Genomic DNA, 25,505 nt, shown 5'->3' with positions numbered 1-25,505 from the left:
CCACATTGGTTGGCGCTGTTTCGGGAGCTGAAAGAAACAAAATGACACCCACTTAGCACTGTCACCACTGTAACAAAAGTGGAAGTGTGTGGAAGTGGAGTTGGGAAGACAAGGGTGCATGTGTATGCATGCATGGGTGTATGCATATGCATGTGCACCCGCATGTACGCTTACACAGAAAACCCCTTCCCACTTTGAAACATCATCACCATTCTAAGCCTACTGCACCATGAAAGCCCCCCCCCCCCACCCCACAGATTGCCAATTGCTCCTGCCCTGTGCTGCAAAAATCCATTCTCTGATTACGAATTATTCAAATTCATCCCTCCTTCAAGTTAACAATCTTCCTTTACTTCTAGTGTCATCTCTCAATAGCCTCCCTGTTACCCCAATAGTCTAAAATTTCACCCAACTGTGCAGGTTGCAAATTCTACACAAGTGAGCTGCACAGTCCATAAAGAACAAAGGCTTTTCTGAAGACGCATTGGCACTCGAGAGTAATTTGTTCCGCAGAACCAACCTACCTGCGGGCAGGGTCCATGTCTCGTTGGACTCCTCGCTCCAGGGGCTGAAGCCCAGGTCGTTGACCGCCCGTAGCCTGAACAAGTAACGGGTGGCCGGCTTAAGCCCGGCCACCGTGTATGTTGTGGCACTCGGGTCCAGCTTCTGGGGCAGCTCCTTCCACGGACCACTGCCTTCGATCTGGACAACAGAGGGAGAGGGGCATAAGCTCGCAATCAGTCTCTCCATTCTTTCAGGGAACAACCTGTCATTGTGTTTCCAGCATTCCTGTTCATTTGAATTTCAATGCTGACAGTGTATTCCGAACACAGCCGAATACATTCTGAAAACATTCCAAATGCAGCCACCCTCCGTACCGAGTTCTGCCCATGATGCCTTGGGTGCGTACAGAAATTTTTTTCGTCAGTGACGCGACGAAGGACCAGTACAACTGTTACATTTACGGCTGAAAGTTTGCATAGTAAGTTTGTTTTTCACAATCACAGGCATTTCTTTCTCTGGCAGCCGTATGATAAGCATTTCAGCTGGTGTGACGGAACGATCGTGATGATCATCCTAAACATACCACAGCTGCACGCAACTAAAGTGCAGTGTGGCACTGCAATATTTTATCCACTGGCTCCCGCAAGGGGACATAGCTTTGCAGCCACGTTGGCAAGTTTGCCTCTCTGTGAGGAGAGATTTTGTTGGGGGGGGGGCGGAATCTCCTCACCTGTTGCAGGAGGTAGCACCTGAGCGGCGCAAACCCGTCCCGCCCCGGCGTCCAGCTCAGCGTCACGTGCCTCGCTTGCACCTGTGACGGACTGACAAGCGGACGGGAGGGTGCCTGGGGCTTCTCCCTACTCGCCGTGGTCAGCACCAGTGCGCGGGCCTCCATGCCCCAGCCCTCCCGTGTGCGGGCGCTCACGGCGAACTCGTAGTATGACTGCGGTCGGAGGTCGAAGGCCTTCAGGGTGCGGTCCATGGCCGACACCTCGCGCGACACCCGGCCGTTGTCGGTCTCCATCGACTCGGGGTCGTCCTCGTCCCCGTCCTCGGGGGAGGAGGAGGGGCCGTGGTGGCGGTGTCGGCGCCAAAAGGAGATGCGGTACGCCAGGATCTCCCCATTGGGCTCCTGGGGCACGTCCCAGATGATGCGGGCAGTGGTGGTCGTGACGTCCGGAAAGGAGACATTCGAGGGAGGTCCCGGCACTGGGACCAGAGAGAGAGAGAGAGAGCGTCAATGTCTCGTTCATTTGGTGCATCTTCAAGGAGATTCAAAAGTGCCGTTCATACATTTGTCACAGGGCTCAAATGAACACCATTTTAATAAAGCAAATCTTTTTGAAAAGCAAAAGAGAAATTGCATTGAAGCAAGAAAACTGAGGACAAACAGCTTTAAACTGATGTTCGATGACCACCGCTTTGCTAGTACATTTGGTCCGACTCAATCACCAGAAGTTAAGGGGGGACGTGGTTTTCAAAATCAACTTTTTTATTTCTGAGTGGATTTTGATGAAAATTGGCACAGCAACTGGAAATGCTTCTGTGATAATACCATAAAAATTTCAAGATAATATTTTGATAACTTTTTTATTTATTAAATTTTCTTTCTGTTCCGCTTGTACCGAGCTTGAGCGACTTATAAAACACGATAGAAAACTTGTTCGAAGTGCTTTGCATTCCCAAATGAATGGGCGAGGTCGTGACAGTTTTAGAATTTTTTTTTTACAAAACAATATTTTTTAGTTTTCATTTTTTTAGAGGTTAATGTGCAACAGGCATGTCAACTGTGAACAATTATTTGAATAAAAAAATCACAAAAAACAAATCTGGAAAACCAAAAGTGGCACGACCTGAACAGTTCATCAAGGAATGTAATGCAAGAAACGGAATCAAAATAGACCCAGTGGTCACGAAGAAATCCCTGGAACAAGCGACATAGGTGGCAAAAAAAACTGTTTTGAGAAAACGGCTTCCGAAGTTGCAACATAGGTTTCACTTATCAAAAGTCGCCACGGTTGCAGCCTTTCATGTCCTTTTGAACATGGGGCTTCTGGAAGGCCTTGCCTTGAAATTTGAGTGCCTTTTACAGCCTTTCTCTTTCCAGAAAACATCATTTTCAGCTCCTCCGTGAAGAGTACATACCCCCTTTGCAAACCAAACGGAGGGGAAGATGGGTTTCAATGGGCTTTCAATGCAAAGTAGCTTAGCTGGTTGGCTGTATCGCACTGGACAACCTCTCTTTGCAGTGTTGTCACCATGGCAACAAGTTAAGCATTTTTTTTACTTAAATTTGAACATTTTTGGCTTTTTTTATGTTTTATCTTGCCTGGCACAGCAACTTAGTACTCATACGTGCAGGTGTTCATTGCCAAAAGTTTGCATACCACAAGGTTGAAAATGAGCTACTTTGAAGCTTGGTAGAGTATTCTGCATAACTCCCAACTTCAATGCAAGAGCATATTTTTTTACTACTTTTGACATTCAAGGCATCCAATATTTCTCGCAGCACAGCCAGTATGCCCTAAGCAATGGTATCAATAATTTCCCTAAGAAAATCATTGTTAAATGCTGCCACAGTAACATACATTTTTAACGCAGAGAGCATATTTTTATTCCTATATTACTAACTCAAACCTGTTTGCATGAAAATTACAAGTGCACGGGAAACGTAGTGCAAGAAAGGCGATATGGCTCGTGCGCATCGCAGCGCACGCTTACCGCGACATATCGAACTTTGATTATACCTGATATGGCTCGTCTGGTCGCTTTTAAGATTAAATCTAACGTCGCTGGCATTAATTACAACTACTGGCATTCAATCGTAACCGGTTGCCCAGTCATGTGATGCTCCAATGCGCGTCGGCTATGCCGTGCGTGCCGCAGCGTTTGACGCTTCGACCGTTTCTTTCTCAAGGCTTGTGAGCCCACAGTCAAAACACAGCAATAACTAAGCGTGTAAACATCGCAAATCCGACTAAAAGTTCACTTCACGAACCGCTATCGCAAGCACGCACACCGCGTCACCCTCCAAGGTCTGGCGACGGTAGAGTCGCGCGCACCACGAAGCGTTCGATGACCTCCTCCTTTCGAGCCACACAACTTCCCGTAATCTGGCTCCTTATCTCTGGCATTCCCATCGCGATAACGTGCGTGTTGAATACCACAGATTGAACAGAAACTCGGCCGAGCGAAGCGGCGAAAATGAACTCAATCCGCTCGCTACGCAGCTCAGGCGGCCGCCATCTTGCGCTGCGCCCGCGACATCCAATCAGGAGGGTCGTTGTTCTGCGCCCCGACCGGAGGACCAATAGCGCTTCAGCATCTATTTCTAGCTTCGTTTGTGCGTCGTTTCTTTTCTGCCGTTTGTGCGTTTGTGAATGAACGAAGATACAAGAGACGAGCGGAACCGGAAAGACAATCACTCGGCCGATCTAACCATATCAAAATGGCCGCGCCCGGTGGCACCGTTGCGGAGATAGAGCGCTCCGAAAATTGCCGTTCTTTCGCCCTTTTGCGCTGATAGTTTGTCACCGCGCCTGACAAAAGTATTTTTTATGCTACTTTGCGACGCTTTTCAGCGTAAAAACTTTGCAGACGCACAGAATAGGAAACATAGAAGCCGAATATGTGGGTTTCAAAAAAACGATGTTTTGGTCATTTTTCCGAAGTTGAAAGCCGCGTCCCCCCTTAAGGGGGCACACGGGTCTTTGGGACCGAAAAAGTGCCAAAAAATGCACTTTTCATAAGCATCATTTTTGAAATGTTCAGGTCTTTTTCTCCCGGTTTGCGAAGTTTTTCCTCCGAAAAGTCGGTACTTGAGCAGTAACAGCAACTTATAAAAGCCCTACAAGGCTGATTCTTCGAGATTCCGACGCCAAAATAACTATTTTTCTATAATTCCTCACTGCTGCGCAACGGGCGGTATCGCAGCGATCTCGGTCTCGTTTGAAAGAGCGAACTTCGGTCTTCAATTTCCCGCCACTGCGGTTCCTGCCCGCTCAGTCGTAGAGTGGGAAACACGCGCCAAAAAAAGCAAAAATGCACGTTCCTATTCGCCGGCGAGCGCACGTGACTAGACAGCGCGATGCGATTGGCCGAAGGCGGCGTCTGTCGTCTGCTCCATGCCGTTGTCGGCACAATCAGGCGCCATATTGCTCGGGCTCTGACTACGACGTTTGCGATGTGGAAGACCGGAAGAAAATCCCGCACGAAGAACCCGTATGGCAAAAAGAGAAATAAATCCAACCTCGAGAATCTCAGAGGCCGCTCCACACCAGCGAGGAGCGATGAAGGAGATAGCGACCGACCTTCCGTGGTTGGCGACGACGCGCTTGTCAACGTAGGCCTAGCGCCTCCGCCGACCGCTCATAACGCCTTCGGCAGCGGCTGCATCCGTCTCGATACAGCAATGTTGCACCCGTCTCAAGTGGCAGAGGTGCGTCAAAACGCGGAAAACAAGCTGCACGAGCTTTCTTCAACTGGAGCTACACAACGGAAGTGCAGCCTGTTGGGCGACCCTGACAACGCCGCAGCCACGCCGCTGGACGAAACAAGGTTCGTGATCGTCAGTTTGACCCAGCTGAACGAACTGATGCGCGCAGTGAAATGCAAGTTGTGCTCCGGTGATGTGGAAATCGGCAAGGAGGACAGGGAGTACGGCCTCGCCGTAAAGCTAGTGCTCAAGTGCGCGAACTGCGGCGACGTGTCGACGGCGTGGAGCTCGCCGCGCGTTGACGGCGAGAGCAAGGCGAAGCTGTTTGCCATCAATGTTTTGGGCGCGCGCGCCATGCAGTCGACTGGAAAGCAGCAAACGGCGTTCAACGACGTGTTTTCGTCGATGAACATTTCTTCGCGCGGCCTGCACAACAAAACGTGGCAGAGCTACGTGAAGACTAAACTGACGCCCGCAGCTGTTCGCGCATCGCGGAAGGTGACTGCAGATTGCGCACGATCAGTTCGGCAACTGTACGCTGAGCTCGACCTTGCAAACCCGGGCAACATCGCCGTGTCGTACGACGGCTCCTGGATGACGAGGGGACACTCGTCGCACATCGGAGTCGGCACGGTCATCGAGTTATTCACGGGGCTCGTGCTCGATTATGTCGTGCTCTCCAATTTTTGCGCCGGCTGCGAGCGGGCGCCCAAAGAGAGTGACCCTGCCTACGAAGAGTGGAAGGCGAAGCACCTCTGCCAGAGAAACACCACCAAAAAAGCTGGGGAAATGGAAGTGGAGGCTGCCCTCATTCTCTTTCAGAGGTCGTGGGAGCGTCATAAGCTCAGATACACCACAGTGGTTTCGGATGGTGACTGCCGCACCTACCTCGCTTTGAGGGATGCAGATGTTTATGGTTTCATTAAGATCCTCAAAGAGGAGTGCGTGAACCACGTGCAGAAGAGAATGGGCACTCAACTGCGCAACCTCCCAAAGCAGAGGCCAGCTGGCTCAGAGAGCCTCAGTGGTAGGGGGCGGCTGACTGGCGACCTCATCAACAAGCTGACGTCCTACTATGGCTGGGCTATCAAGTCCCACAAAGGGGACGTGCCAGCCATGCACAAGGCTGTGATGGCCACGTACTATCACGTGACATCCAATGATGCAGTGTCGAACCACAGCCTCTGCCCCACTGGTCCTGACTCGTGGTGCCGCCATAACGCTGCCAAGGCCAAAGGGGAGCCAGCCCCCAAGCACCGCTACAACCTGCCCCCCCCACGTCTGCGAGGCCTTGCTTCCTGTGTATGAACGGCTGGCGGACCACAAGCTGCTTGAGCGGTGCCAGCGCGTCAAGACGCAAAACAGCAATGAGAGTCTTCACTCAGTGATATGGTCGCTGGCTCCCAAGGAGCGCCACGCATCGCTTCACAGTGTGGAAGCTGCGGTCGCAGAGGCTGTGATGCGATTCAATGCCGGAAGCCAGTTGGCATCATCAAAGATCCTGCAGGAGCTCAACATGACCGTTGGCGCACTAAGCAGCACACGCATGGCCGAAAAGGACCGCCGGCGAACCAAGGACTCTTCCCGCAGGCGGACATCCGCAGAAAATGTGCAGCGGACCCTCAAGAAGAGGCACCTGGGTGGTGCCAGCAGTCAAGATGACTATGCTGCGGGGGCCTACTAGTTGTTTCGTGCAAAAAAAGTACTCCACCTTCTACTGTTTGCATTAAACATAGCACCGCTACGTTTTTTGCCATTTTCTAAAAATGCATATTTTTGACGTATAGGAACTTCTCGAGAGGCATACCTCAGCACGTAGTGCAGCTAGAATGATAATTTTTCTTTCAGCAGGAAGCTGAATGTTTAAACCATGTGGTATGGGAAGCAGATTTTGCATTTTGTGTTTCAGTAATTGTTTAATTAGCATTATTTTCAATTGGTTAGCAGCAGTACTTCGAACCTAAAAGTAAGAATTGATGGAAACTTGTATGTGATTGTAAAACAAAAAAACTGCTTCCCATACAACCTTCTACACAACTTCTAGTATCTATTCATGCCTTGCTTGTAATTTTTTATTGATTAGTTTTTTTTCCATTGTTCTCAAGAACAATCAAGAAAGATTTCTAATTATCTCAAAAACTAATTACCTTACATCAAAACTAATTGGATATTTGAAATCAGCTAAAAAATCTGAACAAGCCCATAAAGTTTCATGAAAATTGGTTGGAAAACAAAAAAAAAGTTTCAAAGACCAGTGTGCCCCCTTAACTAAGTTGTGCAACAGACCCAAAAATAAAGAACTGGGATGCAACCACCCCATTAATTTTACAAATACCTTCAAAGGTACTCAACAATAGCATTAGACAAAAAAGACAAAAGCTCTATACAGTAGGGTTGTGAGAACACAGACTAAAATGGAACCCCGTGCTCCTAACCGAACACGTCCCTTGGCCAAATCAGTTGCAAAACCCAACAGAACAAGGCATGTTACAGCATCGACTGTATACATTCAAATACTGATATATTCAACATGTCCACTTTTTTCTGCAAACTTCTTTAGTTCAATAAAGGTTGTAATTTTCTGAGTAAGAGCTCAAACAAGCAGTCTGTCCCAGACCGAGAAAGGAGCGCTCATATTTATTCTAAACAACAGAATTTTCACGTAACGATATCTAACACATGGCAGTTTTTGTGAGCATGTGTAATGCAAGCCAGGCTTGCAAGCCCACAGCGATGGTTGAGCAAGTACCGGACTTTTCAGAGTACTCGAGGCTTCGGATCGCTTGTCAATTCAGATATCAGGTGTCCAAACCATCAAACTGAAGCCTTTAAGCAGTCATTGTGTCATGGTTCTGATATAAGTGGGGATGGCTAAGTGGTAAGCGGGGCCTACCGTGAACAGAAGCAGGCCATCAGGCCCGCGAAGAAGCAAGGAACACAAAGAACAAGCCATACAACCCGAGTGGTTTGCCCAGAATGAACTAATGCTTATTTGAAGTTATTTCCTTTCTCCGTAGCCACCTGCAGCTGTGCCAGGCCTGCACAAAACACAAAACTCTCAGCACCGCGCGGGGGCACTGTTTGTCAGCTAACATTGCAACGCGTTCAGCACTCAGTAATTCAACTAGCGGAGATACATCTGAGCGAGTAACCTTTTACTACCTTCGCACCAGCCCCAACCTTCACCCTTCCCCACCTCCCCCTCTCTTCCCTCTGCCCCAATGATGATTATCATGTCGTTACGTAGCGCCCTCTATTGGCCCTGACTGCTTCCCTTGTCATCACCACCGCACCACCCACACAACCGTCCTGATTTGAATTTTCACTGAGGACACCTGCGCACACCCCCTTGCAAGAAAGAATGAAAGAGAGGGCAGCAGTGGGGGCTCACCGTCCTCGAAGGTGGTGACTGAGACGGGTGGCAGGCTGAGGGCGCCGTCGCCGACGCGGGTGTACGCCAGCACCTGCACCGTGTAGGCGGTGTACTTGCGCAGCTCGGTCAGGGTGGTGGTGAAGGTGGCGTTGCTGGCAATGTGCTTGCGGGTGGGCTGGGACTCCCGGGCCGCCTGGTACACCACCCGGTAGCCCTCCAGGACGCCGCTGCGGTGGGCCCGCGGCACGGGGCCCCACGACACCACCACCGTGGTGGACGTCGTCGCCTTGGCCGTCACCTGCGGGCAGCCACCCAATCCAAACCCATCCAATCCGGTCCAATAGTGGTCCAATCATCAATGGGATCGGCCCATGCGGTGTTTCTCGTGTCCCGCTGCACTTAATTGTCTCATGTAATCTGCAGTCCCCCCACCAGGACTGAGCAATAAGACGAGATCATGGAAACACGCAACACATTCGGACAAGATGGTCAATTGGCACCGAGGAAATAAGGAAAGAAAGACAGAAAGACATGGGACAAGTGCAGTTTGGAATGACAAGCGCTGTGTCCTCCATCCTGACCATTTTCCAACTTGCCCAATTACCTATCTTATTAGAATAACAGCCATCTGTCTCGACCAATATAATCGCAATGTTTTGCAGCTGCACCTCAACCATTGGTAATGGCTGAGCTTCTTTCTAAGCACACCACATTTAGGCTGGTGCCAGTTTCTGCATGCGTTAGCTGTTATCTAACAGCTAACACCATGTGTTAGCTGTTAACTACCACTAACAACTAGCAGCATGTGTTAGCCGTTAACGGCTGGCAATGTGGTTAATTAAGTGACAACAGCAGCCCTTCCCTGTTTTAAGTTTTAAATCATAACAGAAGTGAGGGAGAACCAAGCAAATCTTAGTGCTGCTCTGAGATAATGCCCTCTGCTTCCACAAACTCCCCAGGCCTGCACTTACAGGCAGCATAAAAGGTAAGCCCGGTACAAGGCTACGGATACAATAAGATCTCTCTGCAACAATGCAAATTGGAAACTACATTACTGGGTCAATCTTTTAGGACCACCTACAGCTACAAGATAGGGCAGCAATAAACTTACGCCCCCCCAAGTGCTCCGTTTACTTTTTGAGCCGACTGTAACTACTGCTGCCATTTTTCTGCAATTCAAAATTTTCTAGGCCATAGCGGGCCATTATATGAACTGTGTCCTTCTTACTGCCATAATATATTCTGGGCACTGCTGAACATTAGGCTTTGGCTTTCAATTCTTTGTGGCCCCATAAACCTCAGGTGTGGCCTAAAAAAAATTGACGAAGACTGTACAATCCAAGGGTGAGCCATAATAATAATCATGTCTCTGTGTCAAATCACATTTTTGTTGCTCCACCCCCCACAACCACTAACATTATATGCATTCCCAGTGGCACCCAAATCTGCCAATTCCCTAAAGTTGCAGGCATAGAGTTTCATACTAATATATACTAGAGGGAAATTTGTCGCTGCAGTCGCGGGCTGCCGTGGGCAGCGCCATTGCTGCTAGCAAAGTTCCTCGCTTACTAAGCTTAGCTAGCCATATGGCTTCTTTTTTGCCTCAAAGCCAAAATCGACCAAAAAAGGGTAACATTTTTTTTCTTCATCGTGCATGAAGCTTCTACACAATCACTGACAAATCAATCTTCTTCGAGGTTCAATTTTATAATACCAAAACAAATTTGATGAACCTTCTACAGCAATATTGTTTTTTTTTTGCAGCCAGAGCCAACTTTTCAGTCTGTTCATGAGCCGTGCCAAGCACAAGTGGAACGTGCCTGCCCGGTACATGACAAAATGCTCGCCGAAGCGCGGCTCCCTAGACAGTGGCGCCAGATTTCCCTCTAGTATACAGGGTGTTGCGACGAGATAATTGGAACGCTTTAAAAATTTTTCCTGAGCGAACTGCCGCTCTGTTTGTGCTCAAACTTCACACGAAGGTCGTATTTTGTGGTCTATTTTGTTTGATCAACACCGTGAACAACGATGGTACTTACCTGTTTATCCTGAAAATAAATAAAAACAATTTTCGCATATAGGAAAATGGCGGCTGATTTGGATGTGCGAGCCCGAAAACCGGGTTTTCTGATCGTCTGCTAGCTCATTCCTAGGTGCATTTTCTGATCGTCTGCTGCACCATTTGGCTTCTTCCTACCGTGAATCCAAACGTGTGTTTCGCTCTGCATACCCCAGGTGGTTCTGTCGTTCCAACATCAACTTGCGCTGGCTCACATGTCCAAATCAGCCGCCATTTTCCCATAGGCGAAAATCGTTTTTATTTATTTTCAGGATAAACAGGTAAGTACCGTCGTTGTTTCCGGTATCAAATAAAATAGACCACAAAATGCGACCTTCGTGGCAACTTTGAGCGCAAACAGGAAAAATTTTTAAAAGTGTTCCAATCATCGTCGCAACACCCTGTATATTAGTACGAAACGCTATGGCTGCAGGAGGTGCAGCGGCCGACTACTATACTACAAAGAAACCCAGCAGACAAGCCTTCAAAAGAGCCATCCCGACCTGCGAGGGTCCCGCGCTGGGCGTGGCCTCGCGGGTGTGCTCGGCAGAGATGGCGCTGGCGCTGCTGGCGCCGACGTCGTTGAAGGCCACCATGAACACCTCGTAGGGCGTGAAGGCCTGCAGCTGGTCCAGCACCACGCTGTTGGCATTGTGGTCTTCCACCACCGTCCACTTGAACTCCGACGCGTCTGCGCAGACCGTTCTCTTCTGTGAAGCACAGTCTAGGCACAGGCGAGTGTCTGATTCCCACTTTTAGAACGGCACAATATAGAAGACCCCCGTTAAGATGAACACAAAGAAACTGTGAAAAATTGCTCATACTATCAGAAATTTGTCTTATTAAGCAGAGGGTTTTTGCGTTGTGGACGTTACAAGGAGCTAAAATTGTTCGTCTTAACAGGAGTCTACTGTAATTATAAAAACATCTGAAGAAGGAATGCATCGTTTACAAAGCTTGCCATAATGGAACGCTCCTAAATACATCAAACCAAACTATACCGTCGTTAGAAGGTGGCAATAATGTAAAGACACCGAGACGAAAAATTACCACTTCGATCTAAAAACTAAACCATTTGGGTTTTCTTCAATGTACAGAAGAATATTGTGTACCCAGGCGATTTCGTGTTTCCCGCCTAATAAAAACACAGCTCTTGCACACTGCCACGTCACGCACAGCAGTGAGTGTCATTTGTGCAGCGGCCAACACACAACTAAAATCAATAAGGCCACAGGTTATAACAACGGGTTCTTCGATTCTTCGATTGCCAGTCCCGCACTCACCACCTACTCCCCGAGAAGCAACGCACATTTGTTTTTCAGATACATTCCTATGGTAGCAAGAATCCCCAAACTATCCACGGCAAGTCCGAGATTGTAAATAGAACATCCCCAATCACTATCCTCCCCAGCACTGCCCCTTAGTCAAACGCTTTTAGAGTCATGAGCAAATGAAACGCCTTCACAAAAAACAATGAACCAGAACACACAAATAGCGCAATTTCTTTCCACTCAGGTCAAATTGACACAAGGCCTAATTACAGAAACAAAGTTTGGGAATGTGGCTTTCCAAATACTATAGCAATAGCGCACCGCTGTTGGACCTCCACGAAGAGCAGTTTTCGATTTTGGGTGTTCCGGTTCACATTTTCCTGTTCACATTTCACTTGTTCGTGACTGTATGTGTGCAGCCATAGCTTGACATCAGGCTTCCAAGGAGGCCACATCGTTCATCCCGCTCGTAACATATCAAGACATAACGCAGTATTGCCGGTCCGACAGACAACACTTTCCTCCCCCTCACCCTGCACTCTCCAAGGAGGAAGAACCACCACACCGCAGACTACAAACTAATACTTCTCCTCACCCAGTTCACCTGCATCGTATGTTTCCAATTCAATACTCTGCTGAATCACTGAATACCTGTTCTATTCAGAACCCGCCACTCTACCTCGCATTATAAGACAGTGTGAGTGCAATTTCAAACTTCCTCCTCTCCAATTCTCCTTCCCACCTCTGAGCTGTGAAAGAACCTGGTGACCAGTGGCCATATGGACGTACAGCAACTCCTGGCATCCAGAGCGAAGGCTCTCTGCTCACCTCATGGATTCCCAGACTAGGGAACCACTCCCACTTCAGAAAGATCAAATAAACGTTTCTCTCTCCGCAAGACAGTCGGGGAGCCCCAAAACGGCCGGCCTCACCTTTGGGTCGGAAGGAGACATTGTAGCCGCGGGGGATGCCGTACCAGTCGACCTGGGGCAGCGGGGTCCAGCGCACGCGCAGGGCGTGGGCATTGACGGCCCGCACGGTGACGTTGCGCGGCGGGTGTGCGGGCGGCGCCTGGATGGTCTGGAACCACTGGGAGGGCTCACTGGGCGGGCTGGGCCCCACCACGTTGGCTGCCAGCAGCCGAAGGCGGTACTCCGTGAAGGGCACCAGCGGGGACACGTGCAGCGTCCGTGCCTCGGGGGCACTCGTCTGGACGTAGGGGGGTCAAAGGGGATCAAAACTCGCGTCGATGGTCGCAGTGTCAATCTCAAAGGGGGGACCGTGAAGGTCGGACAAAATTCATAATGGCTAAAATTAATCTAGGGGTCAGGGGTCACATCAATGGCCACAACGTCAGTGTCACAGAAGCGGGAAACGGGAGTTCATCTAGGCTAAAATTCAACTAGGGGCCAGGGGTCACATTGACGGGCGCAACATTAGTCTCAAAGTGGAGGGTCAACAAGGTTGGGCATAGAACGTGGGGCTGGGGGTTATCGCTTGAAAGACAAATATTGGGGGCATGCCCGAGGTCCATGCCTGAGGCGCACTTGTCTGACGTGGGGTCCAAATCGTCTGCAACGTCAATCTCTAGGGATGGGCGAATATTCGGTATTGTCGAATATTCTATCGAATAGCTCTCTATTCGTTATTCGCTTCGATCCGAATGCAGGTATTCGATATTTTCGAATTATTCGATGCTCCCGAATAGGCAGCTAAAAGCCAAGCTTTTCGGTCAAGCTTTCCGAGAGTTACCCCAGGCTTGGCTCAAGACCCACCAACGCGGACATTTCTATTATCAGTGCCGGCACTGCCGAGTTGCTGCCTTGCCTAGAGGTTCGACGAAGATCTCGGCCGCCAGCACACTTTAGGTTAAAAAAAAAAAGGCGGCACTGAAACAACACCGCTCCGAACATAGCGGCACCAAGCCAGCCGACTTGTACAGGCCGCCATTTTGAATAGGCATGCCGCCATTTTGAATAGGCTCGCTCAGCGCGGCAGTACGCCGCACTAAGCGAGCCTATTCAAAACGGCGGCCAGCCACTTGCGCTTTGCTTGGCTACGGCCGAGGATACTAGTGGCTACAATACTTTTTTTTAGTGGAGCTTCTAGGCGGCGCTTAACCCTGCGAGTTTCTAGGCGGCGCTTATTAAACTTGTGAATGAGCAGCCGGCGGAAACTGCTGCACCTAGAGCAGTGGTTCTCAGCCATGGATGTGTCGGGGACCCCTTGTGGACTGGGGGAAGTGATGGGGGACCCCTTGCAAAAAAAAAAAAAAAAAAAAGTTCCTGCGTTTTTGCAGGAACGTCCTGCGTTTTGCAGGGAGAGGGGGGGGGGGGGGGGGGTACGTAGGTAAATTAACACAACTGGAGCGTGAAACAATTGGCGTGTCAACTTCGTCGGCACCATGGAGCTTAGAGCGAGTACTTCACCGCACAAAACGCATTGCGGTTTGCCGCCGATATTGACAAAGCCAAACTTCAGATAACTTTCTTTGCAGCCACGTAACTTGGTCATGGCTACGCGACTCAGACGAACACGTAGCTTCGCGACCTAGGCCAACCGGGTGAGACTGCACGGCGCAGCCACTGATGCCAGGCGAAAATGGCGATATGATAATAGAGAGTTTTAGCAGTCCGTTCGTTACGTTCGTTACGTTGCTACCGGGTTTACCGGGACCCAACTGCGCATGCGCGCGCACGTACCGGGCTCCGTAGCGTCGTACCGTTCGTTCCGTGTGACGGCTGATTAGCCGAGTTGTTGCAAAAATCCACACGCTAAAAATACGTAAATAAAGAACGCAGTTTCCCCTAAAGCATTGCAAATCTAAAATAAATCGCGCTCGGCCGGACGCATTGTGAGGCAGGGGCTGCGGCGGCGGCGGCGACGGCACCAGAGCGAGCGCAGGTGACGACATGGTCGCGCGCCGTTCACGTGGAGGAATGGCCTTGGCCTTGCCCGATTGAAGCGCTAGACACATGTACGATTGGTACACGCGATTCGTATGCGACTGATCGTTGCGACTGTCACCACGGCTAGTCGTACGCGTGAATTTGAGACACATGGCCCGATGCGGGTGTGCGATGCCTCGTCGGCGCCGTTCCGCCCACTGTTTTTGCTCCATGGTCAACTACGACGATCGCTGAGCTGAATTTGTAGATTCCGCGCGTTTGTACGCAAGCAATGGATAAAGCAGGCAATCGTGAAGTGTTTTCTGCATCGGAAACAGTCCGCGCACACGCCGGTCGCGCCTGCCAGCTCGGCACACTCAGCGGCTCGAACCGGCGCAGACCACGGTAGCAACCGCTTGTCGCTGCTCTTCCGAATCAATCTGATCACTAAAACGAAGTTCCACCTGCGAGAAAGTAGGTGTTAGTGTGGTGAAAAATTGTGCTAGGGATTGTTCTCAGGGCCTATTTTAAAAGCGGCGATCAGATATATCTGCCGCGATGCAAGCCTATGCTGACCGGCCGTGGATGCCGCGGTGCGCCGAGCGGCCGAGAGATGGCGATACCTGCGCGGAAGCATCGAAACAGGCTACGCAGATGTCTCGGTCACCGGTCGCTCCCGGCAGTTGTAGCTCAAATAAAGTTTCACATGCGAGAAAGGGGATGATAGTGTGGTGAAAAGTTGTGTTACGGATTGTCATTCGCAGTTGCACAGATAGCGGCGATCAAATATTTGCCAGGACGCTAAGCCTAAAGTTTCCAACACCCGAGCCGACCAGAGCAACGCAAGCCGGTTGCGGGATACGGTAACACGGAAGCAGAGCGCCGGGAGAGAGGCGGGCCGCGTACGGAACAAATGGCACATGCGCAGTCGGGTCCCGGTAAACCCGGTAGCAACGTAACGAACGTAACGAACGTAACGAACGGACTGCTAAAACTCTCTAATGCGGCTGCAGGGCACCGAGACACGTGGTTCGGGAAGGTGTGGGGAAGAGGGAAAGGAGGTGATCGAGACGACCTTGTGCGGATTGCGGATCGCTGCGGCAGTTCCGGGAGCAGGTCCCGGAACTCCAAGTGAGTCACGGCCGGACTAAACTCCAAAAAATGTAAAAAAAAAAAAAAAAAAAAAAAAAAGCGGGTGAGGGTTTTGCGGATCCTAGAAATGGCTTCGCGGACCCCCATTTGAGAACCACGGACCTAGAGCATGTGGCGCAACAGGCATTTCATGAAAACTTGTGAATACAGCAAAGGAAAGCTGTGTGTAAGATTTTGCAATAAATGTTCAACTGGTAATAGTTTTACACAATGCTGTGCCTACGTGAGTTCTAATTATTAGAAAAAATTGTGTACATTAGTCAGGTCACAAGTTGCTCATTTGTCTTTGTGATTTACAATGTGCACTATTCGAACTATTCGATTCGAAATTATTCGACCAAATCACTATTCGCTTCGAACCTCAAAATCTATATTCGCCCATCCCTATCAATCTCAAAGAAGGAGCAACAAGGTTGAACACAGAATGTGGGGTCCAGGGCACTGGCTTGGGAGAAAAACAGCGTGCAAGAACTGGACAGTCGAGGACAGGCAATATGCACCGCTACTGTTCTGCCCTATTTCACTCCCAACCAACTGGTTCGACTTGGTACCCTCCAAACTCAGTTCAAGTGCAAAAAATAACTACTAGAATGGTGTACAGCAAAGAATATTGTTTAGTTATCGTTATGCAGAATTACCCTTAGAACACCACGAAAATACGCTTGGTCTGAAGAGCTATAGTGCAACCAACTGTCTTGAAGAGTGCTGTTCCTCGACTGATGCCATCCAAACTACCCATGACTACTAAAGGCGCATGTGTTTGAAAGCGAGCCCATCAAAGAAGCTCAGTGGCTATGGCGTTGTGCTGCTCAGCCAGAAGATGCAAGTTTGATCCCAGCCACCGAGGCCGTTTCCAGATGGAAGCAAAAAGCAAGAATACCCAAGTGTCAGAATTTTGGTGCACGCTGAATAACCCTAGGGTTTCTAAATTAATCAAGAGCCCTACACTATTGCATGCCTCATAAACCAAGTTTAGCTTCATGAAATGTGAATCCTTTCTTTTGTTTGAAAGCGCTGGAAATTTCGCACAAATGGGGTGACATGAGCTCACAAGGGACACCCACTTCCATCTAAAACGAAAAATCATACTTGGTAAAAGCGCTGAAAACATGACAGCTACTGGCATCCGACAACCTGCGTTTGGCAACCATTGGGCGCAAGTGGCACGGTTAAGTGATGCTGGAGGCATTCCATTCCCACACCCTGTCCAAACAAAACATTCCTAACCTCGTGGACAGGCATCCAGTGCTCAGAGCGGCGAGTCTGGGCCTCCACGGTCCAGCGGGTGATGGAGGTGTTGCCGTCAAAGCCCGGGGTGAACTGCAGCATCACCGAGAACGGCCCGATGTTCGACACCGCCAGCCGTCTGGGCGCGCTTGGCAACACTGGAAATGGGGAATTCGACAACGGCATTGTAAGACAGGGTGCGGACCCAAACACGGGTAGCTGCTTTGAAAATTCAGTGGCATAATCTTTGCGGGTGGAATGATCTTTGCACTGTGCCATTACCATGGACAATGCCGTTGCTAGGGCGAAAATAAGTACACAATAATATAAAATAAGGAAAACATCATGAATTAACACACTAATTACTCCAAATTAATGAAACCTCAATTCAGTGTCTCTTTATAGCTTTTTCAAAAGCTGTGGCTCTCTCTCTTGACTACTTTCGGTATCAACGCCAGGCTGATACTGAAATTAGTCAAGAGAGGGCGCCAAAGCCCCTTTTGGCGGGAAATGGGAGCAACGGTTCCTCTATCAAGCAATATTATAGAGGCAGCATAGGTAGGTTAGGCCTCTAAATGCATCCTGCAAACGGCCAGCCTTTCCCACCATAAATGCCCTACACTACCGTTGGCTCAGATCGAGCGAAAGCAGGCTCTTGCTCGCAAAAGACAGTGATTCCGAAGGGTTTAAACCGTGTCTGCTGTCGTTACTAAACGCACGAAATTGCAAAAAACAGCATAAACACAAGGTACTCACAGAATAACACACAGGAAACACCGACGAATCACTGCCCCACACTTCTGACAGCTTTCACTATTTGGTGAAACTACTCTAATTTTTTTTTAAAGTGGGACACCTTGAGGTGGGACATTTTTAGGTGTAACAGTTTTAAGTGGGACATGTTTAGGTAGGACATCTAAGTGGGACCGAGAGACCCACCAGGTGGGATGCCGGACTTGATGGAGGCCTCTACGCCGGGCCCGGCACCCATGACGGTCCAGGCAAAGACCTCAATGGTGTACCAGGTGACAGGGCGCAGGCCACGCACAGTGGCCTCCGTCTCGTCGGCCGTCAGGTTGCGCAAGATGGTCGACCCTGCGTCGTCCTTCACCCAGTACCTCAGGGTGTAGCCTGGGAGTCGGGAAACGACGGGTAAAGTAATGATATCGCACAGTTGCTTTCTCCCCAAAAGTTGAGACTCCTCACTGACTTTGAATCAAACGCAACCCTCTTCCTTAATCTACAATGGAATCATTAAACAATGAACCTCTGGTCTTAGGAATACGCAACAGAATTATACATTCGGACATAACATTATTCAGGCTCACAAGTGTAAGGTTGTGAAGTACACAACACATTACTTTGGCTCCTACATTGACACGTACATCGACAGTGCGAAACTAGACCACGGTTTCTCAAAGTGGGTTCCGCGGAACCCAGGGGTTCCGCAGGCCCCTCCTCAGGGTTCCGCGAGCCACTGATAAATTTTCCCTGGTTCCGCAGTCGCAAAGTCTTATATGGTAAACTTGAGGTGCGATCGATCTAAGGAACCTCCATTACTCACGCCCGAGTGTCAGTAAGCACATCTCGGCGCATAACAGAAACGCGCGAGCTGCGCAATAAATCTCGCCAGCAGCTTGTAGTCAGCCAGACTCCGAAAACGGGCCACGTGGTTAAACTATTGCACTTGAATCTCGGCCTTATATTACCCTCATGCGCATTTCTCCTGTTTGGAGATAGGTGCCGCTAGCGTACGCATTCGCGTAAAGTCGGCGAAAAAAAAAACGATACCCTTGCTTGCCTTTGAATTTATTGCACGTTAATGTAGCATGAACGGAATGAAAACTGGCGGGAGGGAGGGGGGGGGGGGGGGGGGGGGTTCCTTGGCACTTAACGGAACTTAGCAGGGTTCCCTGAGACCAACATGCTTGAGAACCCCTGAACTAGACAATTACAAAGTGCTAAACCCTTGGGCATCCAGGCATACTAAAGCAACCGCTACCCTAATTAAAATTAGTTTTAAATCCCAGCTTGGGAGTTTTACATGTCAAAGCTACACCCGGGCTGTGAGGCACAATTTAGTGGAGGACTTCGGGTTAATTTTGACCACATGGTGGCCGTTAACAAGTGCCATATTCTTGAGAAACAGGCGCTCCTGCTTTTCGCTGATACTTCACTAGGAGAGGTGCTTACCAAGCAGGATCCCATTTGTGTCCTCAGGAGGTGTCCACAGCACACGTACCGAGACGTCCAGAATGTCGTCGAACTTGAGCGACTTCACCGGACCAGGAACTGTTTGGACGGGAAAAGAATGCTCGCTCATTATAAGAAGCAATGTCTGCAGATAGCCTGTGGAACTACAGTTGAACCTCGATATAACGAACCTCGATTTAACGAAATTCGCGATATAACGAATTTTTTCAAGTTTTCTAACAAAATTTTGCTAAATGCATGTATTTTTGTCTCGATTTTACGAAGTAATTTTGTGCGGCGCTTTCGATTTAACGAAGTCACGGCAAGAAAGGAAGAACGAAATTCCGGTCGAGGCACGTTTTATTTTGCCTCTCAGGCCCTACATTGAAAAAATTCAGTACTCAAATTGACTCTTGAAGGCTAAAATGAACGAAAAGCGGTGAAATCTACGGTTAACAACAATTAAAAGCGAAGAACGAAGCTGCACAAACCGCTAGCGGTCATAGACGGTTTAATAGTGCACCCACTATTTTGACGTCTCCATCGTTGCCTACGCCAGCGCCCTCTATGCTTAGGCTACCGAAGCCTACTTCAAGCTTTTTTTTTTCTACGCGTCATTGCTCACGGTGCTGCTGCGCTAGGTTGTGCTCGCTGATAACCAAATTAATATTTTGTTCGTGCATCGTTAGGTGAGTCTTGTAAGCAGCATGAGCACTCCAAGAGAAAGAAAAGTGTTCCGAACAAGAGCCTGAGGAAGTTCGGTGAAACTGACAGCCACCGAAGTGTGATGGATGCCATCGATGTTCTGCGGAGGCACGCAGGTGCACACGAATGTTTAAGACCTTGTTAGCGCTGTCAGCATACGAGCGTCACGTAAAGCCCGCCCTGGTCAAGAAACGCCAAGCACTGCTTACGGACTTCTTCACTACGGCTTGAACATCGAGTGCTGGTGGCAATAAATTGCTCTCTTTGAACGTGGTCATCTTCGTTTCACCAGCGTTCATTAGACAGCTGCGGTGCGGAGAAATCAGTTTCGTAAGGGATCAGTGGGCATAAAAGTAATTGCTTAATCGAATTTGGCCGGAAGATTTTTAATGTAAGCTTTCCGCTTTCCGGATCACGTAAGCGCTGCTCTACACAGTGAAGCGGTCCGCGTGTACTCCGCTCAACTCGCAATCATGGTTTTATCTCGAGTGTTGTGGTTGAATCACGCGCCCATACTGCGGAGCCCTTGTACATGAAAAGTCTTTCGAAAGTTTCATAGCAGCCTTCCGCTGTTGGCCCGCCGCGCCTAAGCCTACCACTGAATGGACGAAAAGAGGCGTAACTTCGAACGAGCACCTCGGCGGGGTGAAGTCAATTGACTAACAGCGGCATTTAGTAGTGACCGAAATGAAAAAAGAAAAAGTGGAAACCTAGTCTGCTATCATATTTAATGAGGCGTTGCGGAAAAAGCACCGGTTTTACGATGACACATGAACTACCGTCGGCTATCCGAATTCCATTGCCCAAGTGTTGAAACTCTTAATTCACACAATTTTCGCGGCCAGTTTTAGTACAAATTTCGCTTTAATTGGAGAGGTAACTACATAGCAGTTGTTGCCTGGCGAGGGCCAAAGTGTTAAAACCCCAATAACTGGTTAAATGAACTGTAAAATCGAAACCTCGATTTTACGAAATTCTCGATTTAACGAAATTTGCGGCCCCAAGTACGACTTCGTTATATCGAGGTTTAACTGTATATAAAGCTCTTTCACGCATTTTAACCTTCCTCTTAACTTTATGCAGTAGACAGCACAATAAACAGTTTCTCGGAAGACAGCAACAGCCCGGGGGTGTGTCCTATACATAGTTTTTAGCGGTACAAGGGTGTTACAAATGCCCACACAAGACCAGCATGCCAAATGAGGGGAATCTCTTTTCTCTCTCCATTTAATGCATCATAGCATACAGCTTATCAAAAATATTTTTCATGTCAAAAAAAAACAAAAAAGAAACTTTTCACTCCCTTTTTTGACGGCTAAATATGATGAAAAAAAAAAAAAAATCAACCGTTGTTTTGCGCAATACAGACCTTTCCGATTTCACTGAGCAAAATCTTGCCGTTTCTGCCTAATCAGTTAACTAAGCCTGGGGCGATGTTGTGAAGGTAATTGGTCTTGTAACATAAAATATATTCTAAAACCAATTTTATTTTTACTATTAGAATGGTTAGCTACATAAATGCTTCTTTTTTATGTAAACCTGGTCCACAAAAAAAAAAAGTTTTATTCCCCACCTTTGCTTTTAAACCTGACAAAGCAGCTTTGCAGCAGCAACAGGTTACAGCCCTACTTTAACAGTGCGATGACACACAACTGCAGTACAATTGACAGAACAGTGTAAGGTTGCCAGTGCCAAAAGCATAGGCAAATCTTTGACAAGCGCCTACAGCTTCTCCACTCACTGTTTACAAACACAAGCTACACCCACATTCCCAACAGAGCGAGAAGTGTCTCCATCACCATCCAGCTAGCCGGCACCCTGCTTGGTGCCGACTAGCGTCACTAAATAAGCTTTAAGAGTACCGCCACTTCATGCACCCGGGGGCCATTTTGTTTCTGGCTTGCAGTGTTGCCATCTCTTTCAACAAAACCGCCGCCGGTTGTGACGGGCAGAGTGCGACCGGCCGCTCTAGCGTCCGCGCAGCAGAGAGAGAGAGAGGGAGGAGAAGCGCCCACAAACAAAATGGCTGCGCCCATACGTAAACAAAAATCACGTGGTGCCGACCGACCAATGAAAATCCTGGCAGCACATAACAATGAGAGAAAAGAGTGCCGATACTCTAAAAGCCTTTATTTAGTGACTCTAGTGTCGGCCTTTCACTGCCAATTAAACAATGGCTGCAAAAGTGTAGGCGAGTGCCCGCAGCTTTCCCTCACACTGTTGACAAAGAGAAAACATGCCCGCACCACCCACAAAAAAGCTCACCATCCTGCTTGGTGGTGACCAGGAAGGGCTTGCTGCGGGGACCGCTGCCGGGGCTGGTGAAGCAGAGCACGGTGACGTTGTAGGTGCGGTACTTGCGCAGGCCGCTCACCACCGCCCCGTGCTCCGTGGTCGGGGCACCCGGGTTCGGGGCCACCAGCACCGTGGCCTCGGGCGAGCCCACGCCCACCTCCTGGCCCCGGGGCCAGGCCTCGACGCGGTAGCCCTGGTTGATGCCGTTCACCCGCTGGGGGTCGGGGGGCAACCACCGCACCTGGACGGCCGTCGAGTTGAGCGCGTCTGCACGCACCGACGTCGGTGCTGCCTGTGGCACTGCGAAAAGGCGAGAGGGTGGGGAGAGCGAATACCGGGGTTTGATTCCCACTTGGCAGCAATTTGTAACAATGCCGACTACGATGCTACGTCAAGATAAGTTATGCCTGTGTCACCACACATGAACACAACCACCGCTTCATATTCCTGTGCGTGGCTAGCTGTACGCCAACCCACCAAGATAGCGTTAAAGGGCCATGCAGACAAAATACAAATTTGTTTAATTTAAAAGAATTCATGTTTTGCAGTGCCCCCAGTGCTTGTCCGACAGCAAACGATGTTTCATTCACTGACCAATTAATCAATTAAATTTAAAATTTTGATTCTCCCGCCAAATCGTGTGTTTTCGGGGCGTCTGCAATGACATCACATGTGCTGGGAAGCCTTGTTTACAGTTAGTCACCCTAGATAGCACCACCATACAGCGGCGGGCAATTTTCTGCCTTTGTTTTTGACCCTATTCATACCTGGCTTGTTTTTGTTAAAGCAGAAAATAACCGTTTCGCGAAACATAATGTTCGCTTGACAAATATGGTTTTGTAACACACCATCACTTACACCAACTGACCAGTGTCGTCTGAGACAACCCCAAAGCACCGCAGTGTTGCACAGCTAAAGCAGCACAGTGCGCGCAGTACCAACAGCAGTACGCATCGGTACTTCTGTGTTCACGTGTACTTTCCTAACTTCCACCATTCTTACAGCTATAAAAAGAATGTGCCCTAAATGTAAGTGCTCGTTCGGCAAGTTTATAAGTTCTGCCTAATTTGCATTTGCCGGCATCAGCCAATTGAAGAGCTGGCACATATGACATCATAGGTTTTGTTGCGGGAAATGAGCTAGCGAGCCGCATGGTCATTCGCTTATTTCCAAACTATGGAGCTCATGTTAGTAAAGTTTACATTAAAAGAAGCATCAGTATGATTCTAATGAGGCAATCTTTCGAACTAACCGAACTTGTGTTTTGTCTGCATGGGCCCTTTAAAGAGACCCTTTCTGATGGGCTGCAGTAAAAGGGAAAGCCAGTGAGAACATGCTTTCAGTATGATGGCAATGATTGGGCAAAGTCAGGATTGGCTGGCTCTGGGCACTTTGTGTTGTGCGCTGGAACACCACGAAAAAAAGAAAAAAAGAAAAAAAAAAAGAAAGCGAAATGGCAAAAAGAAATGAAAACTGTAATTATATATTCATTCGCCCAAAAGGTGTCAGTCACTGTTAGGAAAAGCCAAACAGAGATATGAAACACGTTACCTTTCAGTTCAAACAAGAAGTTACCCGTCCTTTAGCGTCCCTCTAACAGGCAGTTTCTTGGTCGGATAATGGTGCGTAACTGTGCCAGCCCATGTCCATATGCAACGGTGGCTGTCAATAGTCATTCGAGAAACCCTCTAGAAGTGCACCCAGCAGGGAGACGGGGGATAGAGGACAGGAATGGGTGAGAATTACAGCCACTAGGAAGAGGAGGTGAAAGGAAAACGTGCCCACAAGTTGGGAACAACAAACAACTCGAATAAAACAGGCAATGCAGTCGTTCACGCCCCGACACGCAGGGGTGGCAGGCAGGCTCACCTCCCTCGAGGGTGCGCACGAGGATGGCGGGCGAGAAGACGCCGAGGCCCTTCTCGTTGTAGGCGGCCACCTGGATGGCGTAGTTCTGCCACACGATCAGGTCCTCCAGCAGGGCCCGGGTGGTGGCCCCCGTCACGTTGTGCGTGGACCAGGGGCTGGAGGAGTAGCCCGCCAGCCGGAAGCGAACCACGTAGCCCAGCAGGCGCCCGTTGCGCTCCCCCTCCCCCGGGGGCCCCCACTGGAGCATGACCGAGGTGGCCGACCGGGGGGCCCCCACCACCCCCTGGGGGGGGCCCCCGGGGGGCTCAGGGGGCACCGACACGGGCTCCGTCGGGCCCCCGGGGCTGCCCTCGCCCACCCCGTTCACCGCACTCACCCGGAACTGGTAGCTCACCTGTAACGGGGGTGGTCATCGATGCAAAGGCATTAGAGGGACCGTCGAGGGAAAAAGCTGTGTTGCAAGCCACGATGCAGCTGCTTGGGAAGCATTCCGTAGCACAAGGCATTCCATAGTGTGAGCCTAGACTCAGCAGAAGCCAAAGGTGGCTGTCCACACCGGTACACTACAGAGGAAGTAAGGGAGCAGAAAGAGGCAGCCAAGCAAGCAGACAAACAGGAAGTAAAATCCATCATCACTGTCAAACCTCCCGTAACACAAAAGCAGGATTAACTCTTTCAGTATGGCACCATAGGCCATCGGACGCCGGTGTCCAAAAATTTCAAACGTCCAGCAAAAGCTAAAAACGGCGCCTGGTGGACAACTAACGCCATCTGGCGCATTTATTGACAACTCATTTTTCAATTTTATTATGTTTTGTTGATATTTCGCGTGCAGAGACCGCGCCAAGAGTGAAATTTGAATCCGCGGTAGTGGCGAGTTGTGTGAAAACGGCTTCCGCTGTATTTGGGCTGTATTTATAAACAAAACGGGCTTCCTATCTGACGACTGCGGCTTTACACATTGATGTGTAGGGTCTGGACAACGTACAGTAGGGATATTTTGCCAAATGCGCCGCGTCATATCGCGTTATCACCTTCATGATAGCTTGGCACTTTTGTCAGATTACCGCTACGGACCGATGCACAACGCTTCTCAAGAGCGCTGGATTTTTTCCTGGTTTTTTTACCACTAAAGTGAAAAAGATTTTGTGTCAGAACACAAAAAAGTGTGCTTGGATGCATGACCGACTTACACTCGAGTGGCTTCGAGGAGTGGCACAGCCGTCAGTTCCGCTAGGTTGACGGGCCCACAAAAATACAAAACTTGGTGTACAGCGTTGATATATATATTGAATCATAGCCAAGAAATGTGGGAACAATTTGTATATCTTAGAATTCCTAAAATAATTTTAGGCTCATTACAATCGTCTATGTACGTTGCGTGTATAGTTTTTTGTGCATTTTTTTCTGATTATTTGACTAATAAACTGTAAGTAATTGTACCTTTCACAAAACTGCTGGTATGTGTTTGTAAGAGAAATCTATAAGCTACAATTCCATGCATAGCAATGCTAAATGTGTCCACTAGCTCAAG

The 25,505-nt window shown here is 49.2% G+C and overlaps 1 protein-coding gene across 1 annotated transcript in view; it reads right to left on the bottom strand.

Moving 5' to 3' along the window:
• Sdk (sidekick cell adhesion molecule) overlaps positions 1 to 25,505 on the bottom strand; it is a gene marked incomplete in the record, with an annotated part of 89,813 nt that overhangs the window by 29,883 nt on the left and 34,425 nt on the right. The window contains 11 exon segments of the mRNA XM_077670986.1: positions 1 to 27; positions 525 to 702; positions 1,235 to 1,713; positions 8,331 to 8,610; positions 10,875 to 11,062; positions 12,575 to 12,851; positions 16,910 to 17,067; positions 17,849 to 18,040; positions 19,103 to 19,201; positions 22,073 to 22,402; positions 23,972 to 24,365. Coding sequence (XP_077527112.1) covers positions 1 to 27; positions 525 to 702; positions 1,235 to 1,713; positions 8,331 to 8,610; positions 10,875 to 11,062; positions 12,575 to 12,851; positions 16,910 to 17,067; positions 17,849 to 18,040; positions 19,103 to 19,201; positions 22,073 to 22,402; positions 23,972 to 24,365 — 2,602 coding nt within the window.

The sequence above is a fragment of the Haemaphysalis longicornis genome, unplaced genomic scaffold (genome assembly GCF_048455015.1).
Source record: "Haemaphysalis longicornis isolate Haplotype H1 unplaced genomic scaffold, Haemaphysalis longicornis Haplotype H1 scaffold_5, whole genome shotgun sequence".
NCBI classification, from domain to species: Eukaryota; Metazoa; Arthropoda; class Arachnida; order Ixodida; family Ixodidae; genus Haemaphysalis; species Haemaphysalis longicornis.
The sequence above is the reverse complement of the archived record's forward strand: the minus strand, read 5'-3'. Positions and strand labels throughout refer to the sequence as shown.